At 42.5% G+C, this 22,105-nt stretch overlaps 1 protein-coding gene across 1 annotated transcript in view; it reads right to left on the reverse strand.

The window, feature by feature from the left end:
• Positions 1 to 3,378: 3,378 nt before the first annotated feature.
• The window catches only part of CHSY1 (chondroitin sulfate synthase 1), a 51,970-nt gene continuing 33,243 nt past the window's right edge, over positions 3,379 to 22,105 (reverse strand). The window contains exon 3 of the mRNA XM_073568826.1: positions 3,379 to 6,106. Coding sequence (XP_073424927.1) covers positions 4,514 to 6,106 — 1,593 coding nt within the window. The 3' untranslated portion in view covers positions 3,379 to 4,513. The remainder of the gene's footprint in view (positions 6,107 to 22,105) is intronic.

The following is a 22,105-nucleotide window of genomic DNA, read 5'->3' on the forward strand; positions in this document are numbered from 1 at the left end:
CCTGCAGATAGACAGCCGTGACCTTGGCACATGCTGAAAACACATTTTCTCCAGCGCTGCTCAAAGTGTGCAGAGTCAGTGGAGAAAATCACTTAGCAGAAGACTTCATCCACCAAGTTCAAGCTTAAAACCTTATAACTCTGCTCTCCATCTGGCCAAACAAGCCTACTTCATCGCCCATCACATAACTAGCAGACAATCCAAAACAACGCTTCAAAACTTTTCACTCCCTCCTGAGCCCTAAAGTACAAGCCCAAGATGCAAAGTCTCAGCTATTCAAATTATGTCCTCTCTGAAATGCTGGGGAATTTCAGTGTACGACCTCATTAAGGTCTGCTTTTCACATACCTGTTCTATAAAAGTTGTACTCAGTATATGGTGACTCATGGATTCATGTATGGTCTTAAAAAAAAAAAAAAAAAAAAAAAACTTTCCGAGACATGAATCAGTCACTCATGCAAGTCTAATACTATAGGTCCGTGAAAATCACAGACAGCAAAAGGATCCATGTTCTGTCCATTTGTAACATGCATAGTTCAGACACGATGAATCCATTGAAAATTATCTTAACCCCTTAGTGACAGAGCCAATTTTGACTTTGACCTTAATGGCCAAGCTAGTTTTTAAAATTGTGACCACTGTCACTTTATGAGGTTATAGATCTGGAATGTTTCAACAGATCCCACCGATTCTGACTTTTTTAGTGACATTGTACTTCGTGATAGTGGTAAAATTTCTACGATATGACTTGCGTTTGTTTACGAGAAAAAGGAAATTTGGCAAAAATTGAACATTTTGCAATTTTCAAACTTTTAAATGTTTGTGCCCCTAAATCAGAGTCACGTCACACAAAATAGTTAACATTTCCCACATGTCTACTTTGCATCAGCACAATTTTGGAAACTTTTTTTTGGTTAGGAAGTTAAGTGTTAAAAGTTGATCAGCAATTTCTCAGTTTTCCAAAGTTTACATTTTTTTTTTTTTTTTTGTTTTGTTTTTAGGGACCACCTCACATTTGAAGCGAGTTGGGGGGGGGGGCAATATGACAGAAAATACCCAAACATGACAACTTTCTAAAAACTGCACCCCTCAAGGTGCTCAAAATCACATTCAAGAAGTTTATTAACCCTTCAGGTGCTTCACAAGAACTAAAGCAATGTGGAAGGATAGAATGAACATTTTTTTTCACACAAAATTTACTTTAGACCCAAACTTTATTTTCACAGGGGTAACAAGAGAAAATGGACTGCAAAATTTGTTGGGCAATTTCTCCTAAGTATGCAGATAGCCCATATTTGGGGGAAAGCCACTGTTTAGGGTCATGGCAGAGCTCAGAAGGGAAGGAGCGCAGTTCGACTTTTTGAACGCAGTTGTCTGGAATCAATAGCGGGCGCCATGTTGCGTTTGGAGACCCCCTGATGCATATAAACCGTGGAAACCCCTCATTTCTAACTCCAACACCAACACAGCCCTAATCCCAACCCTACCTGCAAAGACTGGAAAAACAATTTTCTCTTTTATTACTTTTACCTAAGGGGGTGAAAAAGGGGGGGGGGGGTGTTTGAGTTACTTTTTTTTTTTTATTTTGATCACTGTAATAGTGTATCACAGTGATGAAAATGAACCAATAGGAAAAATCTATTGTGGCTGGGTACTGGCCGGCAGATCTCGGTGGGAGCACTGTGCATGAGCCCGACATTTTCTTCCAGGGGGGGACAGAGCAGGAGGGTCCTGGGATGGCAGAGGTATCGTGTGGAGAGAGAGGGGTACTCAGGGGACCCCATTTCTCTTTCCTTTGGTATGCTAGATCATATCAGAGGAGAAATGAATAGGAAATTGACTTTTTTTGCGATAGCAATTATTCGGTGAATAATGGCATTCACAAGACTGGGGATGGTAAAAACCTACCCGAATTATGTTCTCCGGGGTCTCGGCTACTGGGGTACCCGAGATTTTCCGACACGGTGGGGGATGCTATACACATTTCATAGCGCTGTTAAAAGATGGAGCTGAGTATTAAGTACCCTTACCTGCAGCCATTAAAAGGCATATCAGCAGTTAAGGGATTAAAGGGAATCTGACAAATGAGAACATTACACAATAGTAGATTTATCCCAGAGGTTTTGCAGAGATGTAGAGTGGGCTGTGCTGTATAATCGGTGACTCTCAATGATGAAGCAAGCCTTAGAGGGTTGGGGGGGGGGGGGGTATGGGGAGAAGAGATACTAGAAATACAAGGGGAAAAAAAATTATATAAATAATTGTTCAATCCAATGCGATATGATTAAAGTGGAGATATTTTCAGCTAACACTGAACAGGAATTGGAAACAAACACCTATGGCAAGGTGGGACAGACTTTAGAAATATCTCCTTTAATTGATGTGTAACAAATGAGAACCTCAGATGTGGATTTTTATATTCAACATTTTATTAAACATTTTAAGAAATCAAGAACATGGTGACAAAAAGAAAAAAACGCATATAAAAAAAATCCCAATAATTTAAAAACAAAAACAGTGTCCATAGCACTCCCACCCAAAATAAACTGTATGGAGAAGGATGAGACCAGAGGACCCAGAGCTCTGGTTGGAGAGCTTCTGTCTTCTATTTGGTACAGACATCAGCGCCTTGTATCCATTGCACTGTACCCTTTTCTCAAGAAGGTGAGATGACATTTAAGGCACTGAGAAAAGTCCAATTTAAAAAAAAAAAAAAAATTTTTCACTTGATTCCTAAATATACATTCCAACTTTGTACTGTATACCTGATTAACACGGTCTGAGTGGTGTCAGAGTCTGGAGGAGCAGAGTGTTGGGAAAAACAAAACAGTAGAAAAAAAAAACTTAACCCAGGGAGTGTCCACTTAAAACAGAGGTAAGGCACATTGTAAAAAACAAACATTCTGACAAGATGAGATGTTGGGAATGTGCAGCGTTTGGTCGTAAACGTGAAAAGACTAACACATTAGGAGCTTCTGAGATGGCAAGTTTCCAGTATCAACATTAAGGACACATTATATGGATTCAATGGCAGAAGGATTTTGCAGAATACTTGTGTGTACATACAGATCCTGCAGTGTACCATGGTCGTCCTCGACATATCCGCTCGCTGAATGGGGGGACTGTTTCTATGTAAACGGAAATAGTCGAAAACTTCTGCTATGGCTTTTTTCAATTAACCGTCAAAACATTCAACAAAATAGTAAAACTAGAAACCTAGAACTAAACAGTTTAAAAAAAAAATCTGATCACGGCATTATTTCTTCATATTTGGTATGCATTTTACATTAACTAGTTCAAGACTTTATCATTGCCGTTGTGACAACCCCTACCCACTTCTCCATTTGTGACAAAGCACATTCTGCTCTGTATTATGCATTTTACAATTTTTTATTTTTTTTTTGTTATAACCAGAAAGGGCTATTAAAATACAATTTTAATTTATGTTTCCCCATCTGCTGCAATATTCATGCAAACATTGTTTTGCAATTTTTTTTGTTTGCACCAGGGACCGGGTTTAGAGAAAGACTAGGACTGGAAGCCTCCATCACTTAAAAGTCCTCCCCCTCTTTATTTCACACTGTGTCCCTCAGTTTATTTTTTTTAGTGGGGGGATTTCAACATTTTAATAAAAAATTTTATTGTTGCCGATATCCCCTGTACCTGTGGTTTTCATATGCCTAGCTTAAAAAAAAAAAAAAAAATTAAATCCCCCCCGCGTCGCTGCAGAGCCGATCTGGTACCTGCTCCTCTCCCGTGAGGACGCCGCCCTGTGGCACTTCCTGTAAAGTATACACAGCGCTTGTTCGGTGATCAGACAGGCAGAGATGGTAATAAAACAACACTGCCTTGTCTATGGGAGTCCAACTGTAACAACCAGCTTCCCCACTCCTATAACGGCACAATCTCCACGCAGATTTTTACTCTGCAATGATGTTCAAAACGGTCACTGCATAGTGCTGCAATTACTGTAACAACATTTTAAGTCAATGGGCAAAGAAAAAAAACAAAAACAAGAACAAAACACAAACGAACAAAAAAAACCTAGTACCAAATCAGGAATGTTTTGTTTCAAATGTGACTCTCTCCACAGACACAATTAAATTTTACTATACAGATTGTCGCTCCCAAAAGGACAGTTCAAATGAATAAGATCTGTAGCGTCTCAAACTGTAAAGCCGGTACAATGCAGGACCCTCTACGCACACAGACTTTGCATTAGGGCATGGAGTAAGCTAGAACTAGGGAACGTGGAATGTGAGAATACACAAAGTGGATCACAAAACTGTTCAAGTTGTCATATTGCAATGATTGCAAGGCAAATACTGATCACATTTCATTTTGTCAAAAAAAAAAAAAAAAAAAGCCCATTCACAAAACGCTTCATAAAACATTAAAAACCATTAACAAAACTATTTACCTTAAAAAGAAAAAAAAAAAAAAAAAAAAACCTTCAAAAAAATAAATTAGATGGCTATGAAAAGGTTCATTTTGAGCCAGCAGTGCTGGCTTATTAGGCTGTCCTCACAGAGTCATTTGTGTGAATGGTTTTACCATATGTAGAGTCATTTTTCTCTAGCCAAAGTTCGGCAAGCCTCTGGGTAGAACCATGAGTAGACGCTTTTGACCCCAAACACATTTTAAACTGTTTAGGATCAAGATTGGGGTCACAAAACACAGGATGGTGTATGTGGACCACACCCACCTCCTGACTTCTAAAAGTCTTAAATCCTGCTTGTACCACCTTATTAAACAGGTCCACGTCCTCCAGTCCCCAGCCCTGAATAGAAACATCAAAGCCTCCAGCATGAAGAAGGTCTCCTTTATGCACGCAAGTAATGCCAAAGCCATAATTTCTCCACAAACCAGTTTTCTGTGTAAACACATAATGGTTGTCATTAGGAACCTTTCCGGCATAGACAACCTTGGGGTCGTACTGGCTGAAGATAATTGGAAAATACATTTGTTGGCCAAAGATGGTGTTAGCCCTACAGCGCTGAAGAAACTCTGAAGTGAATACCAAGTCAACATCACAGAAGAAGAGTAGAGAGTCATTGCTAAATTGAGAAGATCCAACCTCTAGGGCCATAGCTCTCGAGAACTCCCCAGTAACCGGCAAGATCTGCAAATCAGCCTTTGGATATTTTACCCGGTAATCTCTCATGAGATCCACTTGTTTTTCCTTGTCAGGGTTGGCATCGGAATTGAAAAGCATAATGACCAGCTTCACATTTTGGTTGGGAATGAGGCAAGTCTTTTCAAAGTTGGCCATGAACCTACTAAACATTTCATAGCGACCAGACAATGGCACCAGTATGTTGACCTTTGTATCTTTGAGTTCTTTGTGTTCAACCTTGGATGAGGTGAGCTGGAACGGGACAAACATTTTAAGAGAATTAGAAAGAAATGACAAAGAACCTGAATCTTGGTTTATTCTATTGGCCAGCTCTTTTGCATCGATCTCTTCATGCTCCATGAACTGAATTTTGCTGAATGTCTGTTGGAGGTAGGCATGTCTCCTCACGGGTACAGTCATTTTCTTGCCTTTGTGCTTTTTGTACAGTAAAAGTAAATCCAAAACATACTCTGCTCCATACAAAGGGTTGAGTCTGCGGTACCCATACTGAATTTCTTTAAAGTCAATAATACGACCACGCGTTTTGGCATTTGCATTGATCATTTCCATAACTTGCATTACAATATCATCAAGTGCTTCCTTTTGTGAAGCATCCATCCCACGCCTAGGAGGTTGTCCATCTGAGGCTGAATACAGATATTTACCAGTGAGAAACTCCCATTCCAAGATTTCTTCCCGCTGGCGAGGTTGAAATCTCATAAAAGAGGGAGCCATTCCCAGCTGCGAGTCATCCTTGTGAACTTCTGTGTTGCTGTATCTGCTCATAAGCACAATTTCCCGGTGAAGCTGAATGGTGCGATAACGGAGCTCTGCGATCTTACGGCTCAGCATATAACTGTGCAGTCGGTACTGGTAGGGGGGATTCTTATTGGGGTGTAGGGTGATTGCTCTATGGATCTTGCTGTTGTGAAGGTCCCGAATGTAGCCCTTTTTGTTTTGTTCATAATTCTCATAAAATAATTGCTGCATCTGGGGAAGAAATAAAGAAAGGTTTTAAATTTCTGTTGCTTTACAATCTTCATTCTCTTCAGATGGTTTACATGAATGTTAATGCAAAGATTATAATCCCTTTTATACTATGAAACACTACACGGCCACACTACAAATGTGCATACAAAGCCTGAGCTTATCGCCTGCTCTAATGTCATATCTAAGAAAGCTAAGCCATATGTTAAGGAGAACTTCTAGTAAAATGTAAGGAATTTGAAAGTTTCTTAGAAATGCAAAGAAAAGACAAGGAGAAAAGGATTCACTGGACAAGGAGAGTGGTAGCAATAGTGCATAGGAATAGTAAAAGTGGAAAGGGGCTAGGGATACAGCAAATTCCTAAGTAGAAGTCCAGGGAACAAGACAAGAATGTGAGAGCACGTCACACTGCTTAATAACCATGGAGGATTGCCATATGCTGACAACGAAGGATTTATTAATCTCAGCAATGTTTTAAAAGGCGGACTTTACGCCACAGTGTCAGGAACAAAGACATACACATTTCACACTATTACCTTCGTCCCTTACATGAGTTTGTGTTTTTGACATTTGCCATTTTACTTTCGACTTTTGTAAGCAGTTACTGACCCCCTTAAATTCCCATGCCACTCGAGTGGTCTCTGCTGGCAGGAATGACGTCTGATCCATCAACCAGGGAATTGCTGCAGCCCATCACTGGCCTCAGCAGTCATGTACTGTACATGCAGACATCAAAGCAGAGGCCAGTGATTGATAAACGAGACGTCAATCTCTAGTACTGGTGGGGGCGACCAGGGTGGTGGTGTTGGAGTGCAAGGGTATTCATGCAGTTATGGCTACTACTTTAGTACTCCATCGCAAAATTTGAAAACGCACAGAAAACTCCTTTAAAATCCACACAAGGAGCCTTGCCATAATTCTACACAATCAGGACAACAAGATCCTCAAGCATTTTCATGGTTTATAAAGCTAGGAAATACTAAACCTGAAAGTTCAGATGTGATCCTTGTATACAGACTTTCCAAGTGTGCTCAAGTGGCAAGAACACTGAGACAGGCCAATTGGGAGGGAAAGAGGCTTTAATATCAATAGCATATATGAACCAACTAAGGAGAACATACACATTCAGGGTTGTTTTTTTTTTCCACTGCCATTTCTAACGGCAGACTTCACCAAAAGGACACCAATCCTTCTCCACTTGTGTTTACCCAAGGCTTGTTAACGCCCTAAAGTCCCCTCATCCATTAGAGGAATGCTTGTGGTACAGCTGTTGTGGACTACTTTGGCTGCTTTCCAAAATTCCAACTAAAGAGCATGCGTTGTGTTGTGGGATTTTAATGAAGACACGCTCCTGCCAGGCAGAGTAGAACACATTGGGTAAGACGGGCTAAAAAGAAGGCCCGTTTTATAGAGAAGCTGGCCTCCAGCCTGCTGAGTGTCCCTGAGGATTTCATCACAGTCAGACTTTGTACTGCACATTCAGGCCCCGATGTAGCACATTTCATAAACAAGGCCTCGTGTATAATGATATATCAATGGATAAGTGCGGGCAATGTGTTACCTTATTAAAAGGGACGGGTTCAGGTTCATCACTGCCGGGAGATGGACTTTCAGATACTGAGTCCAACTACTGACTGAGGACTTTGCCACGCACTTCAAAAATAAGATAGACCAAACAAAGCAAGTCTGTATTGTTCAACCACCTCAACCCCTTTGTATTACAGACCAATGCCCAAACCCCATAACCTCCCTCCCTCTCCAACATCACTGAAGGGGGAACTTAATAGTTTCCCACTTCAAATCACACCTCACCACTTGTGCACTTGAGCACTATAACGTCACAAAATCGGTGACGTTCTAGTGATATCGCTATGTGTAAAACCCCCTTAACCCTAGACTCTGCCCTGTCCTTCAAACCGCACATCCAAGCTTTCGCCACCTCCTGTCATCTCCAGAATCCGTCCTTTCCTCAATCCACTAAAGTGCTTGTACATGCCCTAATCATCTCTCGCTACAACTACTGCAACATTCTCTTCTGTGGCCTACCCGCTAACACACTCGCACTGCTCCAATCCATCCTGCCTGATAAATCTCTCTCCTTGCTACTCACCCGCACCCCATCCCTTTGCAAATACCTTAACTGGCTCCCAATTTTCTAGCCTATCCAGTTCAAACTACTAAAACTGACCTACAAAGCCATCCATAACCCATCTCCTCCGTATAGCTCAGAACTAATCTCCTGATATCGTCCCTCACGTAATCTCCGGCCCTCCCAACACGAACTCCTCTCCATCACACTTATTCATTTCTCACCCAATTGCCTCCAAGATTTCTCCCGATTATCCCCCATCCTTTGGAATTTTGTGCCCCAACACATCAGATTATCCACCTCATTTGGATTCTTCAGATGGAACCTGAAAACCCATCTTTTCATGAAGGCTTTCAACCTGCAATGACCACGCTACCACCTCAACACCATCGAACCTACTGCCACCCCCCAACCTGTCTACTTCCTCATCCTGTAGAACACAAGCCCGCTTTTCTCTGTACCAGTCTACCATTGTTAGTCTACTGTAAGTGATATAACCCCTTCTCATGTACAACACCATGGAATCAATAGCGATATATAATTATTATTAACTCCTCAAGCTCAACTTTAGCAATTCACTGAAGGATTCTGCTAATGTAGGGCATGTGCGCACATTAAGCATTTGCTGCATTTTTGTGGCCGTCTTTTTTCCCCATACACTGCTCCCAAAACCTGAAGGGTTTCTTAGTACCAGCAAAGTGAAAGTTTCTTGAAGTCTCGTGCACACGTTGCTTATTTTTCTTGCAGATTTGAAGCAGTTCCATTTATATCTGCAGTGGTAAAGTATTAAAAGTAAATAGGTGGTACAGCTTAAACTTTTTTTTCCCCTTACAAACTATGTGGGCTTGGAAGGGGGGGGGGGGGGGGGGGGGGGGGAAGGGGACGGGATCCCGATCAAGACATCAGCACGTCTCTACTTCTGGTTTGTGCGACACAGGTTTGGGCAGACAGGTTAGGGCCATATGACCAAAGGTTTCTAGCCATTACTGCTACAACAGTGAATGGGGTTGCATTGTATTAGTACAACTGCGTATGATTTTTTTTACAACTTGTCCTAGTACCCTTGGGGGAAATCACAATTCACCCCCTGTTCACCTCTAGAGTGCTGCAATGTAGAAATTACACGAAAGCAAACTTTGGTTGCGCGTCAAGTGTCACAGCCAAAGTCGCTGTGTAGCCCTATTAAGAGTCAGCTGCCGATAAGGACAATATTCGATTATACCATTACGATGTATCTTTTGGTTCTTTACACAAACCTCAACCTTAAAGCTCTTTAATAATCCAAAAAGCACATTAAGCAATTTTGTATGCCAGAGGGCACCATTATACATCACTATAAAATTAATGGGAGACAGCGTATAATTACGCAGCTGAAGGGTTATAAACTACATAAATAAACGGCACACCCCAAGATACTACAAGTTAAAACCCATCCAAAAGTGCGGATCATTACGTGCTGACCCGTGCAACCACAAGTCAGGATTGTTCCGAAACAGGAGAGATTCCATGCAAGCGAGCAGATTTATACGCAGTGATGGGGATCGGGCACCTGCAGAGTTCTGCCAAAGCTAACATAAGCACGCTTACTATAGCAGCCTACTCTCCAGCCGAGCGCCTGATAACCGAAGGCTGCTCTGTATGTTCCAAAGCAGGTCATCCTAGGTAACAGAACTGACCGAGAGCAAAAGCAACAGGATGTTCTAGACTGCCAGACCGGCAACGCCACCATCTACCCAGTCACAAGGTCCTCGAAGGCACTGGCCAAATGCACACCTTTTGGCCAATCATTAATGCTTATAGTGGTGGTGTCTCGCCCATCAGATGTTGGAGGAAAAAAATACGGTGCATGTTGGTATTGAACATGGCTGGTCTTTTATTCTGACGACAAATAAGTTGCTGCCAGACATATCTGACATCACAACATATACACACCAATACTGAGCAAGTACAAAGTACAGAGGTTGGCATATTTTAGCTGCGGGCACAATTAGTCATTAATGTGTATATGAAGTAGATTTGGGTGACCCTCAAGTTCTAAAATTTGTTGACAAAATACCCCAACTATAAGAGACCTTAGAAGGCTCGATAAAAGCATGACACGAATAACACTGCACCAAAGCTGGCACCAGCACAGACAGTAAAGGGCTCGTTAGGCCTGAACCCTTGGGCTTATAACCCCACAATGGGCGATTAGCCAAGCGTTCATGTATCCTCTCTGAAATGCAGGCTATCACTTTTATGGACAATGTGACAACAGATTTAACCTAACCCACTGCATAAATGCCACAAAAAAAAAAAAAAAAAAAAGCAATAAATAGAAAAGACTGGCTGGCTTCACAGGAAACGCACTGAAGTGTAGGTGATGCCAGGGAAAAACTCAACTGAGAGGAAACCGATGATGTGGCACAGTAGAAAAGAGATGTCACCAAGTCACTGGATCTTTGTATAATACTAGGTATAAAAAAGCCTTTTCTGGAAATGTCTGTAATAAGCATCTGAATACACATAATTAGGAGGAAGAAAGGTTGCACTTTCTGAAGGCCAAACAGCAGGTTTTAGTCCCCATGGCCCGACCACAAGGCTTTGCCTTTTCTTCAGCCTGCAAGCAGACAACCATTTCAGGCCAGACAGCTGTAGACAAATGAAGGTTTGCAGAAGTTTGTGGCCATGAGTGTCCTGAGGTTTAAGGAATTCCACATTTAACCACTTCTAGTACTGGTATAACCTGCGCTCACCCCTACAAAATCATTGCTCCACGCATATACGGAGCCCCGGTACCATTAGATGGGTCACGTGTAAGCAGTTTCCATTGCCCATTACACACAAGTGGTAGCTGCTGCTTTTTTGACCTTCAGACTTTACCAACAGCAGATGCAGACAGAAGAATCTTGTACACAAAGCACAAGAGGCCATGACCAAAGACTAGGTAGTAGTTGAGTATATTGCGTCATCCATATAAGAACAATTTAGTGTGGATTTGGCCTATATAACAACTTTGTGAAGAGATCCATAGTTGATCTCTACCCACTCTGCATTAGAAAAAGGGCATGTCCCAATACTTCAGGTGGAGAAGACGCTTTTAGGAGGGTATTAGCTGAAAGGCAGAGTGGGAACATACTGAACAACAAAACAGGAAAGCACTAGCCGGGCGTCTGGTGACAATATGGGAGTTTCTTCTTGTGCCCTTCAGCAGTTTGAGTTCGAATTTTCAAATGAAATTCTGCAGGATATTAAAAGAAATGCAGGATATTACTCTGGATTTACATACTTAAAAAAATGAAAGGAGATTCTTTTAAGAAGGGCAAGTTTCTCGTTGAAATGGAAGCAGCTATACCGCAAACTATGATAAAATTAGGGGTTGAGCGTTTTAGATGCAAGGAGATCCTCTAAGGTCTATGCTGACCAACTTAAAAAGTAAGACAATAGCATACACAAGCCATACAGCAGCTGCCCAAGAAGAATGCCGTAGGGATACTACACAGCAGCAACACGATGCAGCGGCGCCTGCCTAGTCGCTTCTCACTGAACTGCACAGGGGTCATATGCAAATTGGCTGCTCAAATCAGTCCTGGTGAGAATTAAAATGCTTTCATCCCATGCTCGACAGTATCGGGAAATCTGTATTTATAAAAAAAAAAAAAAACACCCCACACCAATCCGTAAAAATGTTCATATTAAGTATACACTTTCCTGCCAGTGTTCACTGTTTTGTGCAGAAAGTTTTTCATTGTGTGAACATACACCCTAAAGGTAGGCAGAAATGGGTCACTTTTTACAGCCTCAAACAAAGGCCACCACCAACAGAGCGTTGTGTGAATTCAGCCTGTTTGTATTTGCCATCTCTTGTTCCTCTGTGTTGCTGGCCTTAGACAATTTTGGCTGTGGCCCAAGAATAGATTGGACTGTACGCTGGAAATAGAAAGTCAGCCCAGCAGCTGGGATTGAGGTTTCCTAGATAAATTCACAGACTCCAGTCTCCCTTTCATTCATTCTCATTTTGGGAGTCGTGGGTGGACAATCACACACATTTTCCAGGTTCTATCCTACAATTTACATTCTAACAAGTGTCTGGTGAAGACCAGGATTAGAACATGGATTCTTAAGTTCCATAAGGAATTATGTACGTGCAGTCTTTGAAGTGACGTATTTAGTATCAGCATGTTTGGGTCATATAGTGTATATATATATATATATATATATATATATATATATATATATATATATATATATATATATATATGCAGTTTAGTTCTCCTGAATGGTCAGATCACCAAAATGCTTGACAATTCCCGTATCTACCAGTTTGCCAAGAGAATGCAGGGTATTCTGACCTCATACTTCATCCACTTTTTGTGGATGATCAGGTCATACCATTTGCCATGCATCAACCATTCAATTCTGGAAACCAAAGTTTTTAGATTGCAAATTCAGATTTACTAGAGCAGAGCAGAAAGATTTGCAGGACCCTGGTCTAACACCCACATCAATAGTCTGTGCCTGCCAGAACCCTGCAAACTTTCTCCCATCTACCAGCATCCCCTTCAATTCTTCAGCTTTGTAGGTTGAGTGCTACATAAATTGGTGCGGTGCAGGAAGCTAAACCTACTGATCAGAAAAGGCAACGTGCCGGCAGGTAGGACGTTCACTGGCCTCTGGTGGCTACAAACATGTCCACTGGACCTTGCTGGAATTGAAATGGAGACAGTGGAGCAGTCTTTATTTTACAATCTGCAGACTGAGGTTTTTGGTGGCAATTCTCCAGGCGTGGCACACATCACTACAGAACTGCTTCCAGAGCATTAACCTTATGGATTCAACATGCAGACCTGGAGAGGGTATACCGGCTACATTAGTCGCCCCCAAATGTTTATTCAGTCTTCAGGTGGGAAACCTCATTTCCTGCCTATTTTACAAAACATTCACCCGACATGTGTCATTATACATTGGGCTCCTGGTTTCAGCTTTCCATTCGCTAGATGGAGGAGGGCGAAGGCAAGGAACAATTATTTGAACATACAGGCGACCGTGGGGGGTTCCCTAAAAGGGGATTTTAGACCAGACTAATCAATGAAAGAATAGAGAAGTAGGCAATCCACAAACGCGTGCCAACAGGGACTTAGAAAGCTTGTAACAGAAACCTTACACGAGCCGCTCCTAGAGAACCTTGCACTCCCAGGAGGGAATCTGAGGTGATCTCACACAGCCTGTAAACTTTTCCTGGCTGTGGCCCTTTAACAAAGTACCGTAATTCATGCCAAAAAGGAAAGAAATTAGTGGACCAGACAGACAACAGAAGCCATCAGCTGGCCAGCCTATTAAATATGAAGGAAAAAAAATAAATAAAAATTATATATATATATATATATATATATATATATATATATATATATATATATATATATATATATATATATATATATATATTTTTTTTTTTTTTTTTTTTTACACACACTTCTATTGATTGAGACAGCACTTCCATGTGTCATTGGAAAAAAAAAAAAAAAAAAAAAAAAAAAAAAAAAAAAAGTACAATAATACTGTATGACCAACACTGGCCCGAATAGGGAGGAAGGAGAAGAGCAAGTTGCCTCTCACATTTGCTATATGTCAGTGATGGCCACATCCACCAGGACAGGTGTGGGCAATGCATGAAGACAGACAACCATTGAGTTGTCATAAGGCTTCTTTTTACACTTACTGGTTTTTTTCGGCCCGTTTACGCGGGCCGTATAGCCGTGATTTTTGCGGTCGCAAAAAACTCTCGGATCCGCAAATATGGTGTACCGCAAAATCAAGCTACAGTTGTTTCTGGGGTACAATTGAAAACTATTGCGGCCGTGTCTGTGAGCCGTGAAAAATATCGTGCAAGCTCAATATTTTTTCACGGCCGCATATACGGCCCTCATGGCCATATGCCACATGGTGCTCCGATGAATCTTTGTCGGCTGTTTTTGAGGCCCCATAGAAATTATTGGGGCCGCAAAAACAGCAAGCAAATACACAGCAGGTGTAAAAGAAGCCCAAGACAAATATTCCTACAGCTGTAAAATGCAGAATGTGGTGGAGTCTTGTAGAAGTGGTTCTCGGGGGGGGGGGGGAACAAGTTCGCCAGCAATCATCCATCACTGCAGACTTAACAATAGTGCATGCCAGCTGTGCGAGGACACCGTACACAAGCGGAGGTGAAAGACACCAAGGAATCCAGGTGTCATCCAGGTGAACGCTCTGTAAGGAGAACATATTAGCTTGCAAAATGACAGAACAAAGCACCCAATTACTCCTCCTCTGAGCAAGTCTTGGCCTGCTGACCAGCACATGAAGAAATCTTTTGCTTCCCCTGAAAATATCGCTAAGTAATAAAAGACCTGTGCTGTCAAGCTGCCAGAAGGAAGGACCGAGGCTTGTATGAACTGGAGGTAAGCAACACAATGACTGCAGACATAGGAAGGCACCTTACAGCCATCGTGGAAAAAGCAGACCCCAGTTGTGTGGGAACAGCTGGGTTTCCACATCACAGCATCATAAGGGTGTCCTGAAAAATCACATCCGTCTGACGTCTCCTCTCACTAGTAAATGCTAGGTTGAAATCGTTACACTTGATTGGTATGTAAAATAACTCCTAAAGTGCCCGTCATCTCCACCCACATGCGATTTCTAGTAAATAATCAAAATGAGATATCAATTCTGGAGCTACGTATCATCAGGTTATTTCTTCAAGAAATGAAGAAACTGACATCCAGCAGTCAAGGTATTCACACACTGCAAGGAGGAATAACAGGATCAGCACAACAGTTCTCAGAAAAGATGCTCTAGAGTTTTTAGCTTATGGGGATACAATCATTTACTTAAAGCGCTACTCCAGCGGGTTTTTTTTTTTTTGTTTACCGCTGGAGTAGTGCTTCTCATCTATGGTCCCTTCCCACTGTCTTCTACTCATCTACAGCAGTCTTCACCTTTTATCAAGGCCGCTCTCCTCAGTGTCCAGCAGTTTGTGAACCTTCTTGATTACTCAAGTGTTTCATGGAGTGCCTCGGAGGACACTCTTCAATGCAAGTATGAGATCCTTGTTCTGGCTCTCAAACTTGCATGGACAGCTTGTGACGCAACCTCTGACTTCCAGGCAGTCAGAATTAAGGTCCCGTCACACCTAGCGACGCTATAACAATCACGACAGGGCTTGTTGCCGCATCACTATGTGGTCACTATTGAGATGTCAGCCAGTCCAATCTACCCAATGACGGAGCAACGATCTAGCGTGTCATAGCGACCTTTGTAAAGATGTCGGTGGTCCTTGGGACCCTGTCACATTGCATGTTCCATTGACGATTCACACCTCGATGAGGGATGTACTGTGTGACGCTGTATTTACACAGGCATGGATTGCGCTCCCTCTCTCACACCCTCTCAGCTCTGAATGGTGGACGCTACCGCGTCCTGATTGGCCGTGCATTTAAAAGAAGGTGACGTACTAGCGCTCCATTTTATTGTTCTCAAACACAGCTTTTGCCTAGCAGAACCGAGTAACTGTCATTGGTGTCCTATTTGCGTTCACCGCCTGCCCTGGTAGCGTTCACGGGCTGTGTTTCCAGATTGATTTACCCAGACGCCAATTCAGTGTTGACGGTATGTATCTTTGGGGTATATTTCGCGCCAATCAGGACGCTGTAGTGACCAACAATTGGAGCCGAGGCAGGCGTGGAAACGGGAACGCTAATCCCCACCTTGTCTTGCTTCTGAGTCGCTAACGAGGTCGTTAGGCTAGGTGTCAAACGTGACGATACAAGCGACTCAGCGGGACATGAACGACCAAAGAAATGTTCAGACATTTCGGGCATGATCAGCGATACCCGGCAGGGGGGCTGGTCGCTTGGTCACTGTCGCACACAGCGATCTCGCTGGTAAGATCGCTATAACGTCACAGTTCTAGTGACTCAGCAGCGATCTCGCTAGCGATCTCGCTTAGTGTGACAGGGCCTTTAGAGTATGTGCACACGATCAGGAATGGCTCAGCATTTTCTCAGGATTTGAAATCTGCATCTGAGGTCACTGGAAGGTCACCTGTGTTTTTGATGCTTTTTTTTTTACATGCGTTTTTTTCACTGCATGCTTTGTTTTGTCACTTGAAATAAAGCTAATTGAAAGTTGGCTTCTGGGAAGGAAAAAAAGTGATTTCCTGTTTGAAGATATTGTGCACACGGTCAGTAAACGCTGCGGGTTGGATGCTGCATACATCCGCAGAAATCCCATCTCCACTATGCGTGCGGAGACGCCTCCGGCTTCCCTGCGGAGATGGGCATGCGGCAGATTGGACGCTGTGGATGTACGCAGCGTCCAACCCACAGTGTTTATTGACGGTGGGAACATACCCTGAGGCTAAGTGCACACGTTGCAGAAAATTTCTGCTCAAAAACCTGAATCCCTTTCCAGAAACCGCACCTATTTTTCCGCATTTTTTTTGTGTGGTTTTGATGCGCTTTTGATGCGCTTTTTTCCGCAGCGGTTTCTAAATGCATGGAAGAAGCCAAAACCGTGGAAAAATCCGCAAAATTAATGTGCATGCTGCGTTTACCGCAATGCGTTTTTTTGCGGTAAAAAACGCATCAATGTGCACAAAAAGTGCAAAATGCATAGAAATGACTGGGAAGCTTATTTTTAGCGGTTTTATAGTGATTTTATAGTGAAAACCGCGGTAAAACCGCTAAAGAAACGCTGTGTGTGAACACAGCCTGAGAGGTCACACAATGGTGTGGCGGGACCAGAGGAGCACCGGAAAAAAAAAAAAAAAAAGAAAAAGAGTGAAGACACTGGAAAGCGGAGTACCAGACTAGGGCCAGTGACCTTATATTAGAAGCACCACTCTAGCGATGGAGGAAGTTAAAAATAAACCAATGGTGGAGTGATGCTTTAAACTTATGTCAAGACAGCCGAAATATCCTCTTGAAAGGGTATCTGGCAGCAGGATACCTCCTCCCAACCCAAAATCTATTTATATGATCATGTAGCTCTTTCAATTTAATTAAATCCAAAGATTTAATCTACCATGCCAATCATATGTCCAGCTCATCCCAAGGAAATCAGCATTTGTATGGATATGAAAATGAGAAAAGATTTGAAGCCTCTGTCACTCCGGCTCTATTATTCAGCCAGCCTCCTCCTTCTTGACGGACAGCTCCTCTGGCTTAAAGACATATCATAGAGGCTGCCAGTCAAAGAGGAGACCCTGGGCATAGAGCTGGAGTGACAGAGGCTGCAGATCTACAACCTTATCTGCATATTAAGTCAAATGCTGATTTTTCAGTAATTGAGAAACAGACTAACAATGTAAAGGTGTTGCTACACTTTTTTGAAAGCTCTACATTTAGGTATAGTTTAGGGGGTTTATACAGCCTGCACTCATGTATTGGACATTCATTACAAAGGTCACCTACACCAGAATAAGGCTATAGTATGCAGAGCAATGTCTGTAGATATACGAGGCTCCCAGCATCACTACACTTACATCACGGCCATTATTAAATCTGGCTGTGGACAGTCAGAAAATCTCAAGCAATCAGCAGTTTAAGACTCAGAATCTTGGAAGCAGTTGGAGGGATAAGGCCAAGAAACATTACAAGACTGGTGATCAATATAGAAACTATTAAACCAAGGAGGAGAATCAGTGTTCATGTCTCCGAACATAAGTCAGAGCTGCACAGCTTTAACCTGTTCCCTACCTGGCAGAATAGTTGTGAATCAAGAAACCAAAATGAGGAAACATATCAAGATAACTAAAATGCCTAAAGGCACTCGAGATGTTGCCTCACTCGTGACGTCAAACTACCTATAATATACATTAGGCAATTTTGGAAACAATAACCATCTAAAATTTCTTTGGCTTAAAGAAAAATAAACTTGTCACCTTGCCAAAATCCTGATGCTGTCACGAGTCATACATGGCTTCCAGTTTAATTTTGTCCCTCTAGTATGGAGATTTGCCCCTAATATTGCAGTAGTCCAAGAGTATTTCGTGAGTGGTGTCAATGGGGGTTGTGCAGTCCTCCCCCTCTAGGACGCTGCCCAATCACCCCTAGGCAGTGTCCAAAACTCAAGACAGCGTGATCTCGCGATGTCATCCTGCACTCCGTTCAGTCTTACAGCGTGGTCTCATTGCAAGATCACATCGTTTGACCAACTTCAGATGCTGCACAGCGAAGATTAGAAAGTCAAATGGGAGATGCAGGTTCAGGGTCCCACCAAGATTTTGGGAAGATGACAAGCTCACTTTGTTGGGACAACTGACAGGCTCTATCGGATCCCCAGCGTCAAGTGAGGGCAAGAAGGAGCATATTTCCGCAACAGAGGCACAAAAATTAACCCCTTAGTGCCAGCCAGTTGGCAGCTTAATGACCAGGCCAGTTTTTACAATTCTGACCACTGTCACTTTATGAGGTTATAACTCTGGAACGCTTTAACGGATCCCGCTGATTCGGAGATTGCTTTTTTATGACATATTGTACTTCATGTTAGTGGTAAAATTTCTTCGATAGGTCTTATGTTTATTAATGAAAATGGAAATATGCCGAAAATTTTGCAATTTTAAAACTTTAAATTTTTATGCCCTTAAATCAGAGATGTGTCACATACATTTCTTAATAAATAACATTTCCCACATGTCTACTTTACATCAGCACAATTCTGGAAACAATTTTTTTTTGTTAGGAAGTTATAAGGGTTAAAAGTTAACTAGTGATTTCTCATTTTCACAACAAAATTTACAAAGCCATTTTTTCTTTTTTTAGGGACCACATCATATTTAAAGTCATTTTGAGGGGTGTACATGACAGAAAATACCCAAAAGTGACACCATTCTAAAAACTAGACCCCTCAAGGTGCTCAAAACCACATTCAAGAAGTTTATTAACCCTTCACGTGCTTCACAGGAACTAAAGTAATGTGGAAGGAAAAACTTGCATTTAACTTTTTTTTGCAATTTTTTTTATTTTCACAAGTGGTAAAAGAGAAAATGAACCACAAAATTTGTTGTGCAATTTCTCATGAATAAGCCGATATCCAAAATGTGGGTGTAAACCACTTTTTCAGCGCACGGCAGAGCTCGCAAGGGAGGGAGCACCGCTTGACTTTCAATGCAGAGTTGGCTGGAATTGAGATCAGATGCCATATTGCGTTCTGAGAGCCCCTGATGTTCTTAAACAGTGGAAACCCCCAACAAGTGACCCCATTTTGGAAACTAGACCCATTAAGGAACTTATCTAGATGTGTGGTGAGCACTTTGAACCCCCAAGTGCTTCACAGAAGTTTATAACAGAGCAGTGAAAATAAAATAATCACTTTTTTTCCCTCAAAAATGATAATTTAGCCAGCTATGTTTTATTTTCTCAAGGGTAACAGGAGAAATTGGACCACAAAAGTTGTTGTGCAATTTGTCCTGAGTACGCTGATACCCCATATGTGGGGGGGACCTCTGTTTGGGCGCATGGGAGAGCTCGGAAGACAAGGAGCGCCATTTTGGAATGCAGACTTTGATGGAATGGTCTGCGGGCGTCATGTTGCATTTGCAGAACCCCTGATGTGCCTAAACAGTATAAACCCCCCACAAGTGACCACATTTTAGAAACTAGACCCCCCCCCCCCCCCCCAAGTAGCTTATCTAGATGGGGGTTCAAAGTGCTCACCACACAAGTGCTTCACAGAAGTTTTATAACGCAGAGCCGTGAAAATAAAAAGTCTTTGTTTTCCACAAAAGTGATGTTTAGCCCCCAATTTTTTTATTTTCCCAAGGGTAACATGAGAGATTAGACCCCCAAAGTTGGTAAATAGTGGAAACCCCTCAATTCTTGCTCCAACCCTAACCCTAAATGGAATCTGCCAGCCAGCAGATTCGCGGCGGGCGCACTGTGCATGCGCCCGCCATTTTCTTCCGGGGACCCTATTTCTCTCCCCTCTAATGTGCGATCACATCAGAGGAAAGAGAAATTAAATGCAAAAATCGCAGCTTTTTTTTTTTTTTAGGGTTAATAACTGCGATCGCAAAAGTGGGGGTCGGTAAAAACCGACCAGATTCATGTTCTCTGGGGTCTCGGCTACCCCCAGCAGCCGAGACCCCGGAAAAAATCCGACACTGGGGGGCGCTATTTACTTACTCCAAGGGTTTAAGTACCCTTAATTACCGCCGTTAAAAGGCGTATCGGCAGTCGTTAAGGGGTTAAAGAAAACGGACAGCAGTGGCAGATTCAGGAAAACATGGGGATTTGGGGAAGGTAACTTTTTTGGACACGTAACACATTCTCAAAGAGGTTTGCCATCTGCTCCAACACCATACGTTGATCCCAAACCAAATGAGGACATAGGTACCATTTTATTCTTTTCACGTATGTGTTTAAACATGAATGCGTGAATGAGGCGCGAGACTGCGATAATCAGCAGCCTATAGTGTGATAATGTGCACATGGCACCAGCAGCGCTATGTGAGCAAGCACAATCACCAGTAACAGGTCATGTCTCTGAGCTCAGCAAAAGGGCCAGTCACATGTACGAGGTTTTTAAGGACATTCTGGAAAGTTTTAAAAAGGGTTTCCAAAGTATTGCAGAATCCACATAAAAGTGCCCAAGGGATAAAAACACTTTATAGGATGCCGTGGGCTTGGACTTCTTTTGAGATGCACTACTTTTACCACTTCATGTCTAATGATCACCAGGAGGAACATCCAGCAGGGGACATGGCTATATAGTTTTACAGGTTGGAGGGGTAGAGGGAGGGGAACATACGTTGAAACTTTCCCACCAGCTAGACATTCTCCATCACTAGATGATTTATGCCATCTGTTGTGAGAACGGCATCCAGCATTTTCTTTGTGGAGATAGGGTCTGCCATTGCTAGCTCTTGTGGTCAGGCACCCCACAGTGACTGCTCGAACTGTAAAGAGTCACTAAATAAAAGGGCATTTCATGCATAATGAACATTTTTACAGTATTTTCTGTACTATATGGGAATGTTCTCAGTTTCCTACCAGTGACGAGAAATATATACTGGTCATGGAGACAGATTTCAGTATGACTGTGCATCACGCAGCTTGCGGCACACGCTCATTTGACAGGGGGAATAGTACTGAATGCAGCTCCTCTGTCAAGATGACGGGCACCAGTGTGGACCTTGGGAAGCCGATATCCGGCACAAGCAGCAGCTGGGTCCATACTTTATAAGCTTTTGGACAGATCTGTGCTTGTTCTCATCACTTTTAACCCCAAAACCCTACATTATGGAGCACCACTTTGTCTTCTTCCTTTATACTCCATAAATGGGATCAGTGCAAATTGCATCTATTGCACTTACGGCTGTAGCAATAATCCTATTTCAGATATAAATCAGAGCCTTAGCGCAGAATTATCAGAGTGGAGCACAGTAGCAGACCCCGTCCACTGGAGGCTGGTAAAGGCTATAACGCTCATTAGGCGATACTGGAACAGCCCTTTAAAGTGGTCCCTAGATTGTCACTCAGACGTATGGTTAACAGCTCAGACAGTGAACCTTACATTATCACTCCTGCCCCATCCACCTCCATGCAGGGACCTCTGCCCCCTCCCCCAAGTCTTTTATTCTGGGAACATTCAGATAATAAAGAACGGTAATTGGGTGTTGCAATTCTAAGATGGAAAAAGCTGAGATCATCCCCATGCAGCGCAGCTACACACTAATCATTAGTCACACTACAGACACTCCATCTGGTACAAGCACAAATCTCAAGATATCAGCTGCCAGGAAGCAAACTTGAGGGATTGTGAAATATTTAACAAAGGAAGGTAAAGTGCGTCATGTACAGGTATGAAGAGACGGCCAGCAAACACTTCATTCAGAAAGAGGTGCATGGTGAGAAGAGGTGGTCACCGATCCTCCAGGGCCGCAAGCTCAACAGCAA

Source organism: Dendrobates tinctorius, unplaced genomic scaffold (genome assembly GCF_039654945.1).
Source record: "Dendrobates tinctorius isolate UK_male_01 unplaced genomic scaffold, ASM3965494v1 ptg000022l, whole genome shotgun sequence".
In the NCBI taxonomy this organism is placed as follows: Eukaryota; Metazoa; Chordata; class Amphibia; order Anura; family Dendrobatidae; genus Dendrobates; species Dendrobates tinctorius.